The sequence below is a fragment of the Primulina eburnea genome, chromosome 15 (assembly GCF_022965805.1).
Source record: "Primulina eburnea isolate SZY01 chromosome 15, ASM2296580v1, whole genome shotgun sequence".
NCBI lineage: Eukaryota > Viridiplantae > Streptophyta > Magnoliopsida > Lamiales > Gesneriaceae > Primulina > Primulina eburnea.
This window is the reverse complement of record NC_133115.1, coordinates 35511827-35532365: the sequence shown is the minus strand read 5'-3', so window position 1 is coordinate 35532365 and position 20539 is coordinate 35511827. Positions and strand designations below refer to the sequence as shown.

Genomic DNA, 20539 nt, shown 5'->3' with positions numbered 1-20539 from the left:
CGAAATTTAACGGAGGGCAAATGAAAAGCTAACAATATGAAATACAAGAGGATGCTTGAAAGATATGTGATTTTCGTGTATATGAAATGAGAAATAAACACAATATTTATAAGCTCCAAAATGCACATCAAGAGTAATTCAAGATTAATTAACACAATTAATCTTCTCATTAATTCAAAAATATGATTTATGAAGAGTCAAAAGTCTTCAACTAACTCAAGAATGTGAAAAGTCAAAAGACATTTCTACAATTATGAGTCACAATTAACTCAATAATGTGGAGAGCCAAAAGATATTCTCACACTCACGAGATATAATTTTTAAATCAAATTCTAAATTTGATTTAAATTTGTAACAGTTGAATCTTCGTTCTGTGTCTAACATACATTAGAAATACAAATTAAAAACAGAAAATCTTTAATTTCTGGTCACACTTGATTCCTATGTTAGGAACAGAAAAATACAAGAATAATTAATAACAAAAGATCTCTAATTTCCATTGAATTAAAATTCTTCGATCAAATTCTTCTATCAAATCAACTCTATGAGAGCCATTAGTTTTAGATGCTATCAACTGCTTTAATCCTATTTGCGTAATCGCTTAATTAGTGGGATATGATGAAGGAAATTTAATTTCGAGGAGACCCTAGCTAAGAGTAGCCTTTGGCACAATTAAAGAAAGATCATAAGGATCATTAATTAAATTCTAAATTAAAGAGTAATCAATCCCAGAAATCAAGGTTTAATATTCAACCAACAGAACTAGATAATTTAATTTTTCGAATGGACAGCATTTCGAATTTAGCAGACAATCCAGAGAAAAGAACTCTAAATAAATTAACCAAATTAATATTATTGTCCTTGCAATATTTGTGCCATGTCGGGGTGAAAGCTGGATGGATAAGGACCAGTGAAAACATCTTTGTAAAATATATAAACAAAAAATACTGATTTTTTTCTGTCTTTTTTTTGGGGGGTGGGGGGTTGTTGAATACTGGACGGAATTCAAAAGTAAACTTTGGTCAAACACAACAATTATTTCTAAGTTAGCTATTATTGTGCTCAAAGTTTGTCTTGGTTTCTTTTTCTTTTGGTTTAGGAGGGAAGTGGGGTCAATTAGAGTTTCGAATATTACTCTTTTATAAAATAATAATAATAATATTTATTATTATTATTATTATCTTTCGGTAATTTCAAGAATCGTCGATTCAAGAAATAGTATTCAAGAACAAAGTTTTCAGTTTTAACAATTTTTAGTTTTTTTTTTTCGTCAGCAAGTAATTAATCGTGTGTGATTCTCAATTTCTCTAAAAAAAATTACTTTTTTAAAAAAAAAAAATTTGTAAAAAATGTATATTTATATTGATAATATGGGATGACACAGGGTGCTTGAATCTAAACCACCAATTGGACAAAAAAAATAAGCAACCCGAGACTTTACGCTTTCATTTTACAAGTAGCGATTACGTCCAATTTTTTTTTTAGGTTTTGTTCATATAATTAATAATTACCTACATGTGATGTACTAAAACTAATGAATTCCCAATCAAACTTCCTGAGTCTCGAAGCTATAATTATTGGAGTATTTGTAACTTCTAAAAAATGATTATTCAATTTCCTTCGCAAAATTGTGAATGAAAAGTGAATAATAATTTTTTTAGACGTTGCAAACACTTTGAAATTTGAAGTTGACAAAAACTTGTGTGAGACGGTCTTAGGGATTGTATTGTGTGAGACAGATATTTTATTTGGCTCATCCATGAAAAAATATTAATTTTTATACTAAGAGTATTACTTTTTATTGTAAATATCGATATGATCCGTTTTTTCACGGATAAAGATTTGTGAATAAGAGACCTATTATTTGAATTTTATATACTTCTAACGTTTTATTAATGATAATTCCTAAGGTAGCAATAATGGTTCATAAGATGACGATTAAATGAATAAGAGTTAGTATATATATGTAGGTTAAGTAAGGAACACATTTCCTCTTATTATTGATATATGTTAAAGATTGGTTGTGCGTTCAACAGGCAAAACACAGACATGTCAACTAAATGAGGCACACTAAAATTCAACCTCAACGACTTATTGAACTAATTCACTAATTACTATAAATATACATCATCACCCCATGTTATGCCATTTTCAAAAATAAAACTTGTACACGAAATTAAAGTTTGGTCTTCTATTTTGTTTTTTTCAAAAAAAAAAAAATTTAACATTATAGAAACAAGTATAATTAGGCTATATAGGGGTTCAACAATTCAGTCTATACTACATCGAATAAAATGCTTTATACGTAAAGTAAAGCACAATAAATTGAGCAAGCTACGACTTACAATACAAGTAAAAGCAATCATACTGTTCTTTCAATGTTTTTTACCCGACACAGTAATTAGAGAACCCGATTCGTTGTTTTCGAAAAGTGGGGCAAACTTTTATTGGAGCGACTGAACAAGAAAAGCATAGTAATAATAGGAACAGCCTCTCACTCTACTATGGATAATATGAATGAATGGCCTATATTGCAAGAAGTTGAGTCGAAAACAGAGGTGCATGGAAATCGTGCATTCATTAATATATATATGTACATATATATATATATATATATATATATATATATATATATATATATAAAAGACGATGATGCGTGTGACTGGGTGAACTGGGTAGCGAGGGGAGGCCATATGTATGCATCATTACTGTTTATTTGTACGAAAAGTTACAGCTTGCACCACTTCAACATGGGAGTCAAAAGTAACCTGGTCCTGAACATCATTAACATACAAAGTAAAACATCAACTAGTCACAAAACTAAATATATTGTGTCAAACAAGGTAGTAAATTCAAATTGGTTTTTCTTATAGAGTAAATTAGTTGATTCTATATATAAAACTTCAAATACCATCTTATCTCGAAGAAAACAATCATTTTGAGGCATCACGGCCCCTGAAAAGCATAATCAATATCTCTTCTTTAAGCCCGAGTCCAAAAGTTGCTTTACGTGACACAAGCCACTCTACAAGACGCAACAACCCGAAGAAGACAGACTACCACGCAAGTGGACATCTCTTTTTTTACTTTACAATGTGAAATTTAAATCATGTGATTAAAAGACGGTTTACTTGTCCCATGTACATCCGGCAAATCATGCAATTTAGGTGTTGAGCACCGAAAAGAGTGTGCTGAAAATTGAAATGATACAGAACTACAACTAGAGCTACCATATTGTACACAAAACTGAATTTCGAGCTATCCTCTGCTTCAATGTGATGGGGTCACTGCATCAACAAGCTACCTGTTTCATACAACAGATCAAGTCACTTTAAAAGTTAATTTAAATTTATAGGTGCTGGATATTGAAACATACAGTTTGATCAAATGTTTGCGATCACCAATGAAAAATGGATAAATAGGTCTCCACATGAAAATACTCTACTAGAATAGCAAATATCTGTGGAGCCAATAGATATGAAAATACCAAGTACCTTATTAAATGAGTATGAACAGGACGCGGCATGTGTAATTTATCAACTGATAATATGACTTGCCATATTTAACAAGAAATATCCCGGAATAGCCCTTTTGCTTCGTCATAAATCCATCTGCCAAATTAGAGAGATATAGCAAAGCTAGATAGACTCGTAAACCAAGTATATGAAAAAAGAAAACTTGAAACTGGAAAAAAAATTGTTTGCAGAGTCCGTTGTTTGACACAACTTGAACTATTCAAGGGATCAAATAATCAAAGTAGCAGGCAACAATAAAGACTAGTTGGGTTTGCCATGGCCCTCCATCATTCCCTTGGAAAAAATGGAAGTTTCAGCCAATCTCCTGATATCATAAAATCATAAGATCGTGCCCTATGAAGACCAATCGGAATGAACAGGGTGCTGACACAAATGTGAAATGTCTACAAATTATCACCTCTGTATAAGCAAGAGCTGAGGGGTAAATTTAAAAGATTGTGAAGGATGTGAAATTGCAGACGTCTTATATCATGATAGTCTGCACTAGAAGTCCATAGTTAAAGAACAAACGAATCACAATCCATTCATAGCAGCTATCTCCAAGCAAAGATCACCATATAGCTATAGTTCCAAGAAAAGGATATACGGATATTCTCGAATAACAGCATGATTGGGAGAAGCAGAGCATCCAGATAAAGTTTTATGTAATTAAATAAATATAGCTTCGAAGTACAGGGAAAGCAAAGGACACACTTGCACAAATAGAGTGGAGGCAAGCAATGTTGCGTTCCTGAAACAGTTCTCCTTTCACTCTCTTCGGTAAACTTTCTTGGAGGGAGGACTTGACATGGACTATCTATCAATCCAGCCATCAAAACTCTACCACAAGAAGACTCGTAAACCTGCAAATTCTTAAAAATTATTGACGACCATGATGTGATCCCCTTAAAACACTCTTTTGAACAAAACTATACAAAGACTATAATTTCATGAAGGTTTAGTTTCTTCAATAATATGTATAAGCGTCTTAACATTTATGAGTACTAAGATAAGCAACAGGCAATGTTTCCTCTTCTAACGCGAGTTTTGATGAGCACAAATATATACAGGATCCAAAAACACATTCCTGCTTTGGTGCTCGACTATGTTGGAACCTTGTAAGCACTCAACATCACACTTCGGTAAATTCATCAAAAAATTCAACATTGTGATTCACCTCACCTCACAACTTTCAAGGCCACATGGACGACCAACAGCCGCAGGTAAATCACCGGGAAAGTAGCACCGATTTACAGTTACCCACTTTGTTGTAGTATCGTTATCCTCCCAAATTGACTGCGGAAAAGAAGCAATATCCGTAAAGCAAGAACCATAAGATACTTAGCCAAGTCCTTTTTTCACCTCAGAGCAACAAATTAACTGAAATAAGTTTCTAGAACAAATATTAAACATTCAGGTCTGCTCAAGTGATCATATCAGTATGGTCACAACAAAGTACAACCATTCAAATGCAAAACTGGAAAACATATTAGAATGCAAACTGTGAACATATGATTGATCATGTTCGAAATGATGAAACGATATGATCAAGTTCCTGACAAATACTGATTAGAAAGTAGAAACAACAATAAAAACAATCCACAAATCCTCGCATAACAGCTCCTCACCTGAAGCCTCGAAGGTACAAGTTTTTCATTGCCAAACCAAATTAGGACATGATCCATAGCTTTATAAACATGTCCATTGATGCAGCATGATGAGTAATAGATTTTCTCATCCAAAATTTGAAGTGGGTCGCCAACCCAACTGACAGCATGTAAACGAGACCTATCCTTGTTTATAACCCATGTATCACCAGAAATATTTGCCAAGTTAGTACCTAAAACTTCTAGCTCATTTAGTTGATTTGAACCCATCAACGCAAGGTTATTTTGTAGAGATTTCTTTAAAGGCTTTGCTTCAGCATTTGGCTGGTCTTTGTTACCATCTTGAGGATTCACCATCACCTGGAAATTATCAGAGAAATGTGGAACTATTTCGCACTTTGAAGGAGGATATGGATTTATTTCAACAAATTTCTCCCCGCAAGTTTTTTCAGCTACTGAATTTGCAGATAAAACAGAACCAGAAGTGGAAGTTTTCATAACATTATTAGGATCATTCCCAGAAGATATTTTATCGTCAGTCCTACACACAGTCGAGCTAACATCTTTCTTTTGAGTTCCTACTGAAACTTCTCTATTTGTTCCAGAAATCTGATAGTCATAGCTATTCACCTCAACTTCAGTAAAAACATTTTGCATCGAAATGCTTCCATTAAAAGCTACATTCGGAGGACCGGCCTTCTCAGCCCCTGAAGCACCAATTGTTTGGCTCAAATTGAATGGACCAGCTGCTAAGTTGGAAAGAACCTTGGGAGGAGTGGCATTTCTCATGACACGACCATATTTCGGAGGCAGAGCTTTCCCATTGCTCAATGACAAGCACTTACCACAATGCCACTCCCCTCTTGGAACCCCCTTTTGATCGGTTGCCTGAAGGCATTTTAAATGATACCCTTTTTCACAACCATCACAAATAAGTACACTGTCTACTTCTGTTATGGTAGACAGGCACACCTGACAAGTTAATGCTCTATTCATATAATCCCTGGAAGGTGGAATCCAAGTTGGCCGTTCAGAACCCTGTAGTTCTAATAATTTTTGAACAATCTTGATGATTTCAGCATGAGTATTTCCCAAATGAGGAACATGGACATTATTAGTGCCTCGTGAAAGGGGTCCAGCTGTCGTCTGAGCAACTGTCATAACCCTTGTTTGAGGAACTGCTCCAGATTTAATATCGACAGCTCCCTCAACTTTCGGAGACATATTAACTGGTCCCTTGTTATCTCCAATTTTGGCAGATGAAACAGATTGAGGTTGTACTGACCAAGCTGGAGTCCTCATAGTTGCATTAGACGACAAATTTGCTGCACGATAAAAAGTATCGATAGAGGGCTTGAAAAAATATAAGAAGGCGTGCTTTAAGAAACTTGTAAAAGGAAGTGGCATACAACAATATAGCATTCAGAAGATATTATCACTTGAATTCAACAATTTTCTAGCAAATTATGCCATTTTTATCCTGAAACGCCGAAAATTCCTTGAGCAAATTTTATGGTAGCTAGAGCAAGGACCTCGAGCTCAAACGCATATACACACAGCAAAGTAACTGCGTAACTGAAACTAAAGTTAAATATGGCTACCCAAGATGCTCATGGAATGATTAAGGAAGAGATTATCTGCTACCATTAATAATAAAAGGCAAGCATCTGTGATACCTGGAACTTGTGAAGCATGTGAAGAACCATTTGATCTAGGATGGGATCTGTCAACACTTGGCAATGTTGTTGAACCCAAATGGCTAGAGGGCAATGCACTGGAACCCATTGGTTTTATCTCACTGGTAGGAAGCTGATACGGCAAAGATGTAGAAGTTGTGGCAGTACCATAAGTCAAAGGTGAGGTAGACTGGATTCCAGATAACATTGTCATGTGACTAGATTTATCTAAATGAGATGTTCGAGCAGGATGGAATGCAGAACGACTTTCGACCGACTGACCAAAGTTCCCCTGCAGATTCTGTGATGGATGCGGAGTAGATGGTAGAGAAAAATCCTCTGCTTTTTCCATCTAAAGGAAATATATAGAAAATTAGCTACCAACATATATCATAAATTACAAATAAATTACCATTATCAAAGCACTGAATGTGCAACAAGTTATCCAAGAGAAAAGCTGTACATCAATAACTTCATATGATTCCATTTTTACAATTATCCCATACAACATATCTTTATACATTCAGACCCACTTGAATACAATCCTGAATTTTGAAACCAATAGATAATAAAATAAGACCCAAAAGTTTGAGAAGGCGACCAAAAAAGCAAAAGGATTCAGGGCTATTGAATTGGTTTCGTTCACTTGATGAGTTAACAACACTGTCATCTTCAGGTAAGTTATATATCATTCTATTACAGACATTTAACAAAGTTAGCAGGTGCAATCAAACAAAGATCGATGCAGAATTGATACAAGCAAAAACTCAATACCAGCGGAATAAAAATGAAAGAATCCGTTCGAAAGAGAGCTTCACATCCACATACCATACTCAACTGGAACTTGTTGTCTATCAAATAAAGCAAGGTTTTAAAAAGAACCTTTCTTTTGGAGATCAACAACTTCCCAGAAATAGATATTTTGGGAGGGCGAAACCCTAGCCTCTGCTCTTTCAACTTATTAAGTCCCAAATCGTCGATTAAACCCCCAAAAGCATCCCTGGGGAACACATCCTTGGGGGCAAAACCTCGACAAATCTTCACCAGAGTGTCACGTGCCTCAGCCATCAAGTCCTTCTCAGCCTCAGTCGGGCCCTTCCCTCCCCTCATTTTCCCCATTGCAGCCAACACCAACACCATATCCGCCACCTTCTTCGCATCCCCAACCACAACCAAGCCCCCTTCCTTAACTCTCTTATGCGGTGAGCGCTCCTCCGTCAACACATCCCCATCATCCACCGCCCGCCTCTTGCCACCGACAGCCTCCGATCTCTCCTCGGGCAATTGAATCTCCCCCAGAAGTTCCATCCAACCTTAACAAACACCCAAAGGAAACACCGGCATAGACGGCGTCGTCTCGGTACGACAAAACGCAGGAATCAGCGTACAGACCTGCAGAGAAGAGAGAGATTCGAAACCATAAAGGGGGGAAAGGGCAGAGAGAATACAAATCCTAGGCATCGGGAAGAATGGAGGGGGGTTGGATTCGCGGAAAAACTTGAAAATATACCTTTTGGCGGGTAATTGAGAGGTAAAACTCTGATTAATCGTGCGCTGTGTGTGATTGGGGTTGGGTGCAAACAAAACTAATGGGAACTGAAGAGGCATGCCGGGATAATGATTTTATTTTATTAATCTTTTCCATTTTCTTCAGCCCTTTTAAATTTATATATATATTATATTACGTTTGTTTTACGTTTTTGCCCCCACGTCTCCTTTTTACTCCAAAGATTTTTTCCAAGAAGCCACTTTTATCCCAAAAACATCAAAAAAATATTCATTCTCGCTGCCTGCTATTAGTGCATCTTATAATTTTGAAACCATTAAAACATCATTCAATTAAAGAAAAGGGGGGTAGGATCATTTAAGATACAAATATAGAATACACAAGAAACGCTCAAGGTTGCCATGGGGGAAGAATGTCCTGAGCTACTCTCTCCAGTCCCCAATGTTCATGAATGGAGTCAAGAGTGAGCAGTAACTAAATGAGATTGAACTGTTTTGCAGTCCCCACATTGCTGCATATCACGATCCACGAGTCTGCGTAGAGGATTTGGGTGTCTTGAAGCTCGTAACCATGGAACGCTGGTAGCACATATCCTTCAAGCAGTTTCAGATTTAAGTAAGGCAAGACGGCAGTTTTGAGCAAGGTGGACATAAACGTCTGCGATGATAGACGGTTCAGGGCTCAGCAGAAGAACATTATTTTACAAACAATAATCTCGTGAAACATATTTCAAGAACCACCAGCCATAAAAGGAGAAAAACAGAACCACCAGTGACAAAAGAAGAAAAAAGAGAATGCAACACGGCTTTGTCTAACCACCTCCAATAGCACTTATTTTTCTCCCATTTCCTTCTGGTGTGAGGTGTCCACCGGGTTGTCATAGACTCATATTTGTCTCAGTTCTTATTTACTCATGGTTAAAGTTGTAGCCACTAAATGGTAACCGAACCAATATAAAGAATTTGATATTTCCAACCAGATCAGATACCTGGATTAGATGCATGTGCAGTTCTCCAATATTGCTCCACTCAAGAGACAGAGAGAACTTATTTAACTTAATATTTCCAGTCACAGCGTTTCTTGAAATTTCAGCAACCACAGAAACATCAATCATCTGCAGGGGCAAAAAAAAAACCATAATATTCAGAACAACACAATATCTATACAAGAATAAGATTCAATAAAAATTCACAAAAGTTTCAACCAGAGGTAATTAGATTCATTTGACCTGTTCTCTTGGCTTACCATGGAAATGCATGCAACCTGTATCAATTCCTCCTCATCCAAAACATCAATCACCAAATTTAAGGGTATTGTTGCCTTGATATTCTGCTCTCCAACTTTCACGATAGGTAGCGACGAAATGGAAATGTTCAAATTCATGTCGCGATTTGGGTACTTCTTATACAACCGAGGAATGATAAACCTCCACTCAGCTGTGTTTAAGAGGGATTGATCCGGTAATTTATCAACCATCCATTGCATCTTACCTGCCTATTTAAAAAACCATGACTTTTAGTTGTTGATCGGTCAATAACAATGTTCTGTTATTTCAAGAAAGCGACAACCAATACCGATCAAAAAGAAAAGGAAAGCAACAGCCAAATTAAGTAATCACTTGCGGTAGGCTGCCAAGATAAAGAAAATTAAAGAATCGATACTATTGAACAACTCTGATCCGATTGATTAACTGGAGAAATTAAAAAAACTTACCTCGAAGTAAACTGACGATGCTGACTTGATAACATCTTCGTGAATAGAAAATTTGGTCATCTTATCTTCTAGGTTGCATGAAACTGAATCATGTGATAGTTTATGGTAGTGGTTCAAAAGCTCGACTCCATCCTTGGAAGAGACCAACCCATTAATTTTCAGTTCAACAGATGATTCACTCAATACCGGGTCATCGATAAACGTGACATTCAGAATAGCTATATCAGTAACTGGTATTTCTTTAGGAAGAGATAGTAATGAAGATTCAAGCTTGGCCACCGCATCTTTTATTTTTTTAGAAACAGCGTCTTCGACAGCAGAACTGATTTTATCCTCAAAAGCATCTACCAACCTGGAAACAGAAAGGGGAATAATTTTTAAACCATTAAGAGTTACGAGGGGAAATAATAACAAAGGTTTGAAGTCTGAAGAACCCGTCAAGTGTAAACAAGAAGACAAAAGAAGTAGCAGACAGACAGAATAGATTGTTGGAAGCTGATGCTGAAGCCCATAAATCAAATTCCAAAAATTACAGAAAGAAACCGCTTCAAACATATTTAGGATGACAAAATGAAATTCGCACAATTTTGATATTCTACTTATATATGTAAACAACATCTGGTGGGAAAAAGCTAAAATCATCTATAAACCTCAAAAGGCAAAAAAACCACATGAGAAAACATACCCTTGATAAAACCATGAAGATCCTCCGTCCAAATGTATTGAAACATCATCCATGTAACATCCACAATCCAGAAGAGAAAGCTTAGGAGACCCGTGTATAGTCATCAAACTGAGAGAGAGGCCAACTTCCAGTCCTTCGACCTTTGAAGGAGCAAAATTCATCAAGCCTCAGTACAAAAGTCAACTCAGTGACAAATGTACGATTTCATGTCAAGGGTTCACAGATTTTTCTGCTAAACCCAGATGGCTTAAAATGGTGAAATTTGTGGAAACAAATAAGCTCGTAGCAATTTTATTTTATAAGACTAAGAGGACAATGCAGAACCTGACAGGCTTTGTCTTTGAAAGGATCAGTTTCACATGTTTGCAACTATCTCAGCATCCAAAGCACCAACACATTTAATCAAATTAAAACAATTATCGATTCCCTTCAATTTTTTACAAATTACTGACGGTTGAATTCTTGCATCAGCCTTCGGAAACAACAACACATACTTGAGTGTGAAAAGTGTATAGTACGCAACACAAACTTGTTTACATTGTTGCTTATATATTCTAAATCTCTCAACATGCTCATGACTTAAGAGTCGTCCATTTGTGAGATAATTTGGAGCAAAGATAGTGAATTTAATAATTTTGCTATTTAATCAAAATGGAAAAACAACTACACCGTCATTATTATCCAACTGCGTAAACCAATTCAAGAGTTTATGCACATTATTGCAAAAAACTAAGCCTGCCACTATGTTAAATCTTTATTTTGCATCTTTTATTTTTTTTTAGCATGCCATGTGCCCATGATTCCTAATAAGCCAGTGCACATTGACATCCCTCACTCCAACTGAGGTGGTCTGGATTTGCCAACCACTATAATCAAGATCTATAAGATCCTTTAATATCAAATTACATAAAAATGCATTTTTAATTTTCTTCATTCAGTCTGGTAGATACAAGGACTGGCTGCAGACAAATACAATGTCGAAACAGAATAGGGACACAATCATAACACATCCAGCCACGGACGACCGGCAAATTCCATTTTAAGACTGGTTGGTGCACTGTACTTAAGAAGAATCATATATATTGAACATATTTGTATTTGCAGCCCCTCGCCTCACCTGATCCTTCTATGCATTATGCTGACACGCCATTCTTGTTCTTGCCAAAGTAAACTAAACATTAGATTCCAAAACTCAAATCATCCACACTTTGATTCTAGAATAAACATAACAAACAGTTCGTGTAAGCATCATACCCGAACAGTAGCGGTTCCCTTGTCGAAGACCGAAATGGGAAGCAGCCAAGTTCTGTACGAATACTTCCAATTCATGGTCAAATTCACAAAGACGCCAGAAACATCCATAACAATTCCAGTATCTCCAGTTTGCAAAGTAGATTTATTCACGTGTATTCTTTCAATTGTGATGTTGGAAAGAACCGCATCAACGTTACCTAATATCGGGATTTTCACGGACTTCTCAATCCTGGGCAGCTGCAGTGTAATCAAAGAAGACTCCTGCCTTTTCTAACAGCAAATTCTTGAGAAAATCCAGACCTTTGCTCGATATCTCTGCCTCTACATACCCTTCTTCAGATTGAACACGATTGCAAGAAAGGGTGAACAAAAAGAGTAGCACAAAAGCCAAAATCGAGCGAGACATTAATGTATGTCTGGGGATAAATGAACCCAGATAAGAAGTGGAATGGTTGAATCAACATCAATGGGTTCGACAGTAAAATTTGAGCAGTGTTCTTGAAAATTCTACTTTCCTACATATCGGTGGGGGTGGGGTGGAAGATAGAAATTGACAGAAGGTAACTATTACGTAATGATTGTCTAGTTATTAAATATGAAACATCCATCGGTTGTTGAATTAACTAAAAACTAAAAAAGAAAGACGTTGCCATTGCAGGACTCTAAAGCGTGTGACGTCACCCTTTCATCAATTAATTTTTTCACAAAACAAAGAACAAAATTATCTAATTAGTGTAAAAAAATAAATTGAAACCTAGAACATGAAAATTGGGCATTGAAAAACATTGGACTATTTGATGTCAATATTTATTTAAAAATTTATGGGTTTTTTTCGTGAAATTGAAATGAAAAAGTATCTAATTTGGGTAGAACATATAAATTGGATATTCAATATATAAGAATATTTGATGGCAAGGTCCAAACCAAAAAAAAAAAAAATCGAGATTACAAATTAAAAGTAAATAATTAAATTAAATGTATATAATTTGACTATTAATCAGACGTTCAAACGTATGAGACGATTTGTCGCCAATAATCAATTAAAAAAAATCCGATTACCCTTTTGTGAAATCGAAAACACACAGATATCTGATTTGGTTAACAATTAGACTGAGCTGGGCATTGGAGCTAGTGAATCAGAGATTGGCAAAAATGGTTAGGTATAACGCATGGTTTGAAGTCGAAATATGATAATAATATGCAAATTATTAATATAATATATAAAAAAATAAATAAATAATGATAGTTAATACAATATCTGATTCGATTGATAAATATAATTGTTTGATTTAATTAATTAAATTTGAGATTAAATGATTTAAATTATCATTTTGTCTTTTTAATCATTAATAAAATATTAATAATATTATTTTATTAAGGATGATACAATAGTTTCAATTCAATGATTTGATTTATCTAAGATAAATAATTAATGATTAAATTCCAGGATCAGTCTCAAGATGATTTTGCAAGGGTGAAATTTTATCGGGGATGTATGGAAAGTTGTACTATACAAAAGGAGAAAAGGAGGGAGGAAAATAGGCTGTTGGAGTAAATCATTTGTTAGGGAATGATTTCTCAAATCGCACAGTAGCGAGTCAGATGTTAGAAGCATTGGAACAGCAACAGAGAAGCTTGCTGTTAAATGACGAGGGAAAAGGAGGATTACATGAAAGCTTGGAGAGAAAATGAGAGCAAAGGAGTGAGATTGTTCCTCTGTAGATCAAACAGCAATAAATAATAGCTTCAGAAAAATTTCTGACACTTGAAACCCTCCCAGGATATATGATTAGGCACATGAAAACCTCACGGCAATAAAGAAATTAGACGAGCCTTCCTCGGTTCAGTGTTAGTAGATGCAAAAGCCCAGTAAATATTACAGTCACCATCACACAATGCAGTACAATAAAACACAATATTCTGGTCTTGTTTTGAAGAATACAACAATAATCGGTATACTCCCAACAGATGTCTTAAATCTAATACCCATTGTACATATCAGACTTTAGGAATCCCCAATGAGCAATTAGTTCATTCTAATAGAGTATATTTTAGAGAATTCACATATGGAATCATCAATTGAGGGTATCACCAGCGAGAAATCTCAACTCGAAGTCACCAACACAAAATGAAAACGAGATATGACAAATTTCACACATTTGAAACTCACATGCATTGATCATAACTTCCACTGGGTTTGAAGGAGTAAAAAATCAATGAAAATATTCAGGAACCATAACAAACATGTCAAGTCACTGAGTGAAGTCATTCATGTTGATATGAAAATAAAGCTCCGACAGTAGCATGTCAGCTGACCGGAAGAGGGCAAAAACTTGTGTGCGACGATCTCACAGGTCGTATTTGTGAGACGGATCTCTTATTTGGTTCACCCATAAAAAAAGTATCTTATTATGCTAAGAGTATTACTTTTTATTATAAATATGGGTGTAGGGTTGACCCGTCTCACGGATTATGACCCGTGAGACGATCTCACATGAGGCTCACTCCCGGAAGAGATAGGCAATGGACCCCAGCCTTGAGTTGCAAAGATTCCAGGCACAGCATAGAAATATATGCAGTGAATCCAAAAAGAGTAACTACTCCCATTATTTATGCCTTCAATGAGACAAGGTGCGTTGAAACAAATGATACCAGTATAAATTTACACACCTGGTTTAGATAAAGAGTGTAAGGAGATTCAATAAGTAAATCTCGAAGGCAGTGATTCTCGATCATGGTTGTTCGAAGAGCAAGGCCCAATGGGGCTCATAAATATTATGGCACCCATGATCAGGACAAGGTGCGCACACCACATTCTAAAGAAAAGTTGAACACGTAATTCAACATAAATGCTTTATATACCACTGGACAACTATAAAATAAATGCTCGTCAGTCTATGAGAGAAAAATGAATAAGCATTATGTAATAGTGCATCCAAATCAAGCACCTTAGCTTGCAACAAGGCACAAAAGCAGCAACTCGCCTAAACTTGAGCCAACTCTCACTCATTATGGGTTTTCAATAACCACTTCTTAACAAAGCAACAACTCCCAAACATTATACTTAATTGAAGAGGGAAAAATTGTAAACAAAAATGGAAAGATAATTTAAATTATCATGAAATCGATCATTTCATGCAAAGAAACCCACATCATTTCTCATCAAACAATTCTCAAATGCAAACCCTAACATGGGTCAAACCATAAGATAAAAATACCAGCTAACCAGAATATCATCAACCAAAGGAAACAGCAAAAGATATCCAGATTAACCTAGTCAAGAAAAATAGAAAACATCAGTGGATCTACAACTGTGGTAGCTTTATCCATCCATGATAGGATCAGTAACACCAAGGCACTAAAAATTTCTATGTTAACATCAAGAAATGGGAATAACATGGATTGCAAAGCCAGTATGTTCAAAACCCCACATATAAGCGGGAAAACAGATGCAGAATGATTCTAAACCTAATTCTTAGTCACGGCAATGGTCCAATACCAAGGGATTCATATAAACTCGAAAGACTACTGTTATTAAGTTAACAACAAGCCAAAGTATCCATCATTATATCCTCTGTTATCCATAAAACATTAAATAAAATTTTCTCATCATACAACAAACACTCGTAGGAAAACAGATCCTCAAGAGTTTTCTTAGCTGCTATAACACATAATACTACAGGCCTCCACCCTGTCTATGAGCTCTCCTCTCACTTTTTTTTCTTCATATTTTGTTGGTTTTTTTCCCTTAAATAATTTTTTTTCAAAATGAGTAAATTAACCAAATGAGTTCCTCCCGACCTCATCATCTTAAACAACTCAGAGACGGAGGGCGGTACAAGCGAGATCTTCCAGGTCAGCATCCATGTCAGCAGAAGAGTCCACAGGTGGCGTCATGTTGAGGTCGAAAGGCAAGAGTTTTTTACAAGATGAGGCGTTATCACACTCAGTATCATCTACGACAGATGAGGATGAATCACAGTCACTGCGGCAATCATCGGGAACAACCGGAGGCGACCGTGGATGTCTCCTCTGATGCCCAAGTAGAGGCGGAGGCGGCGGTTGCCGTGGCCCACTAAAAGATTCTACGGTGCTGCTCATGCCGCTGGACGTCGGCCTTTGATGGGCAAGCATCTGGTGATCCTGGGGGTAAAACCGAGAACCTACAAACGGATCGTGTGGGTTACTGTTTATTCGAGGTTGATTAGGCTTTTGCGGGTTAAAAACAGGGAAAACAGTGCCATCAATTGGCGACGGGAAGTTGGTCTTGGCCTTGGGACCACGAAGGGAACGAGCCGCCGCGTCGTAGGCGCGAGCGGCGTCCTCAGCCGAATCGAAAGTTCCGAGCCAAACACGGGTCTTCTTCCAAGGGTCCCTGATCTCCGCAGCAAATCTTCCCCATGGCCTCTTCCTCACCCCACGAAATCTGATCTCCTTAGATCCCCCAGATCCGTTAGCTTCTCCGCCGTCAACCGCCGCCGCTACTCTGCCTTTCCGCATGATCCAACTCAAAGATGAAACACACAAATCAAGCCAAAATTTACAAAACAAAAAGGATAAGGGAAGAAAAAGAAATAATCAACAAGAACAACACATATATACAAGCTCCCAGAAAGAAATAAATTAGAATTTGGCAATCCTACTCATTTCGAGAATCCTCTCTCTATTACAGATAAAGAAAGGATGGAAATTGATTTTAACCTAATTTAAAATTATAACGTATATTTGGTGGGGGGAAGAGGAATGGCTTTATCGATTTCTCTACCTTCTCACGCGCCCCCACAAATCGACCTCGTCTTTCACCAATATTCCACGATCGCTCCACACGAAAAGACAAAATCACCCCTCTAATCTCTCCAGACTCCTTTAATAATCCCTCTCGTTTTTTTCTTTTTGTTCTTTTATTCAATCATAATGGTGACAACGTATACAACTGTATAAATAAATAAAAAATGTTTTTGATATAAATATAAATATAAATATAAATTAATTAGTGGGGTCAGAGTCGGAGCTGGATTGGTAATGTCATTTCCTGTGCTTCACAATTTACGTGAGAAAGCAGCAACAGTGGCGTGGTATATAAATGGTTTCTGGTTGGGGTTTTATGAGAGTTTCACTGTTTGGTCAAAGAGTAAATTTTCAATGTGAACGTATTCAATACCATGTGTCATGTTTTTACACACACGTCATCCCTACAAACCCCATCAAACTGCGAGATAATAATTTTTTATATATCTGACAATTGGCATAATTTTATTGTAAACTAGACGTATGACATCTTGATATATATAATTATGCAAATAAATAACGTAAACAATTTGTGTAACACGGTCTCATGAGTCGTATTTTATGAGAAAGATCTTTTATTTGGGTCATCCCTAAAAGTATTACTTTTGTGCTAAGAGTATTATTTTTTATTGTGAATATCGGTATGGTTGACCCGTCTCACGGATAAAAATTCGTGAGATCGTCTCATAAGAGATAATAAATAATAAAATTGACATCGAAATTTAGGTTGAAAACTTCTAAAAGTTATTATGATAGAAACCACATGTAAGATGAAATTAATTTTACTATAATATTTTATGGTGTGGCTCCTACAAAGCCCGGGGTGGCCCAATTTTTTTTTAAAAAAAATTATATGTAAATTTTATATAATTTTGGAATAATATAATATTAGTCCGGCTAGATCAATTTAATATATTAAAAAATTATAGAGTTTAAAATTTTAGCCTGGGCGGAGCCAGAGATGTAAGGCCATCTCCAATCCACTGCACTACATTCTGCACTACATTGATGTTACACTAAAATCATCTCCAACCACATTGCACTATATTTTACACTACATAAGAATATTCCAAGAATATTCTTTTTTTTCTCAATATTAATTTTTTTGTTTTATGTTAATTATTTGTAATTTGATAATATAATGATAATTAAATATTATAATTAATATATTAAAATTTATATATTTAAATATTTTAATTTATATATTAAAATGTGAATTAAATATTTTAATTCATATTTTAATTTGAATGTTTTGAAACAAAGAACTGCCGAAAGACAACAAAACTACGATCTTCAAAAGATTAGACTTGAACAAGAAGAAAGAAAAATGGATGAAAGAATTTTATACAAAGATTTGAGCAAAATTACTGATCCAACTCTGCGTGAGTACACTAAAGCTCAGCAACAAAAAATATTGCAAAAAAGACTTGAAGATGAACGTCGAGAAAATGACAACTTCGGATCTTATTTTGGAGATATTGGAGGATCGGGGTCTGGTTTACCGCATTACTAAAAATCTTTTTTTGACGTATTTTTTTATGTTTCGTAATTTTATGGTTTGTTAGTTGTCGTAGGGGCCAGCAGAGATGTAATTCCTCGTTTGAACATGATATAAATTCAAGATGATGCCTAACTTTTAAAAAAATGCATGTACTTTGTTTTTTCCCTCTTTGTCTGCTATCACCACCAATTTATTCATATTAACGGCTTTTTATCGACGGCGCCGGAGTTCTAAATGAAGCTGTACAATAGTATAAAATACACGAAATACATATTTCGTGAATATAGATATAGATATTATAATATTTTTGCCAACCATCAATCCAATTTTAACGAATGTTCTTTAATAGACCTAGTGACAAAGGAGATGTCAAAGATCCATGAGACCTCAAGACTAAATCTTGTTTATATGTGTAATTTAGATAAATTATCATCCACCTCACGGTGTATGTGTATTTTTTTTATATACTATCCATCAATCGTATCTACTTTGATGCATACAGCTGCGATGAAATTCATCTCGTGGATGTGATAGATAATATCAAAACCGCACATCCAGTAAATAAGTTTCATCTCAATATTGAACACTCCAACTTTGTTAACACGAATACTTGGGCCACAATTGTCCAATGGAGAATGTTGTTGATTGACATGAATGTGTGCCTCGAACCGTTTTGTTTGCAATTCAAAACTTCATGTTTGGTTAACTTTAGTACACGTAAACCGGTAAAGGTGAATTGAGTTTCAAATTAAAGGGATCGTAGCCAAACAGTAGAAGTTGAAGGAGCACGTGTATGGCTGGACCAAATTCCATTTGAAGTAGGATAAAAGCCCCAGCAGAGACAGCTAGTTGGATTGGTTCGGCCACCATTCAAGATTTTGCATTCCATGACCGTGCACATGATCAATGCCCTCAACTCCAAGAGTGGGTATCATGTAAGTTGTCTAGCGGATATTAATCTGAGACGGATCAATCATACCGATATTCACGATAAAAAGTAATATTTTTAGCATAAAAAACAATATTTTTTCAAAAGTAATACTCTTAACATAAAAAATAATACTTTTTCATGGATTACTCAAATAAAAGACTTGTCTTACAAATACGACCCGTGAGACCGTCTCATACAAGTTATTGCTCAACTTCCAATATATCATAATGCCTTGCCTAAGTTGTGAATGAGTCGAATTGGGAAAATTGGTATATTTTAACTAGTGGATGTGTAAAGTTTTTGGTAAATTATTTATTATTACTTACGTAAGCTGAGTGTTCACAAATAAAGTATATCATAATAGTTTATTTTATATTTTGGTAGAGTAGGTTTTTTGTTAAACGGGTTCGCATGTTTATATTCGTGATATGTGTCGACTCAGTCTATATATGTGGTGAAAAATGATATTTTTGACATAAAAAATAATATATATTTTTTCATTAGTCAGGGTACGTATCATAAAATTGACACATAAAATGATCTAATAAGAGTGTGAATTTGGAAACACATAATTTACAGATTATTATGTTAGGCTTTTTTTAATTTATTAAACAGTGAATTCATATACAATTAATTAAATTCGTAAACACAAAAAAATCATCCAATAGATAAAATTAGGATGTATGATGAACTTACAAGACAATGTCATAAAATTTGAAATGAGTGGTTAATATATCGAATCATCTCGTAACCATGGGTTTTAATTTAAAATGCCCATGGTTTGGGGCAAAGGAGAATAAAGTTTTGGGGACGTTGACGCTTGATCAATTAATTTTTAAGAAGAAAAACATTATACCGTAATATAAACAAAAAGGTACCAATAATTGAAATTTGAATTTTCCTTTCGCAAAAATTATTTAACGAAGTTCCTAGATTAAATTCCAAAGTAGGCGTCGACCAAATTGTTGGTGCATTCCCAGTTTGAATTATTGAAACTTGATTTGGTACATAAAAATGAATTTAGCAGTAATCTTGTCCACATTACGGAGTCAGGTTATCATCGACTAGAATAATTTTCCTCATATTTAAATACCGTTACATTATATAAATCTCCGGAATTTTAATAAAAATTATTATCATATTTAGATGATCAGAAAATTGAAATTTCATAATGGATGACCAAACTGAGTAATATGGAATCATCAACTATATATTTATGATTTTTTTTGAAAATTTTATAAAAAAAAATTAAATAATATGTAGGAATAAAAACATATTATGAAAAATTTAAATCTATTAATCTATCTTCAGCTCATAACAAAATTAAAAATATATATTTTATTTTAAAGAAATTATTTCAAT

General features: G+C 35.2%; 3 protein-coding genes across 4 annotated transcripts; all 3 read right to left on the bottom strand.

Annotated features, from left to right (window-relative positions):
- Positions 1-2915: 2915 nt before the first annotated feature.
- Positions 2916-8121, bottom strand: LOC140814764 (uncharacterized). Of its 2 annotated transcripts, none has more exons than XM_073173851.1 (7): positions 7681-8121; positions 6799-7150; positions 5144-6447; positions 4698-4811; positions 4230-4378; positions 3495-3611; positions 2916-3304 (listed from the first exon to the last, which is right to left on the bottom strand). In XM_073173851.1, exons 1-6 carry the CDS (start codon positions 8104-8106, stop codon positions 3563-3565), a joined length of 2394 nt encoding a protein of 797 aa, XP_073029952.1. In that variant the 5' UTR covers positions 8107-8121; the 3' UTR covers positions 2916-3304; positions 3495-3562. The 2 variants fall into 2 exon arrangements, with proteins under 2 accessions (XP_073029952.1, XP_073029953.1); XM_073173852.1 differs by having other exon boundaries at positions 3488-3611; positions 7681-8106.
- Positions 8122-8724: 603 nt separating this feature from the next.
- LOC140814766 (putative BPI/LBP family protein At1g04970) lies at positions 8725-12523 on the bottom strand. Its single transcript, XM_073173853.1, is given in 7 exon segments — positions 8725-8962; positions 9294-9419; positions 9551-9799; positions 10019-10370; positions 10704-10843; positions 11958-12218; positions 12220-12523. Coding segments are annotated over 7 exon segments (1455 nt in total). The 5' UTR covers positions 12364-12523; the 3' UTR covers positions 8725-8779.
- Positions 12524-15469: 2946 nt separating this feature from the next.
- On the bottom strand, positions 15470-16753 carry LOC140814470 (ethylene-responsive transcription factor 3-like). The gene has a single exon (XM_073173467.1). The coding sequence runs from the start codon at positions 16455-16457 to the stop codon at positions 15777-15779; it is 681 nt and encodes a 226-aa protein (XP_073029568.1). The 5' UTR covers positions 16458-16753; the 3' UTR covers positions 15470-15776.
- Positions 16754-20539: the final 3786 nt, after the last annotated feature.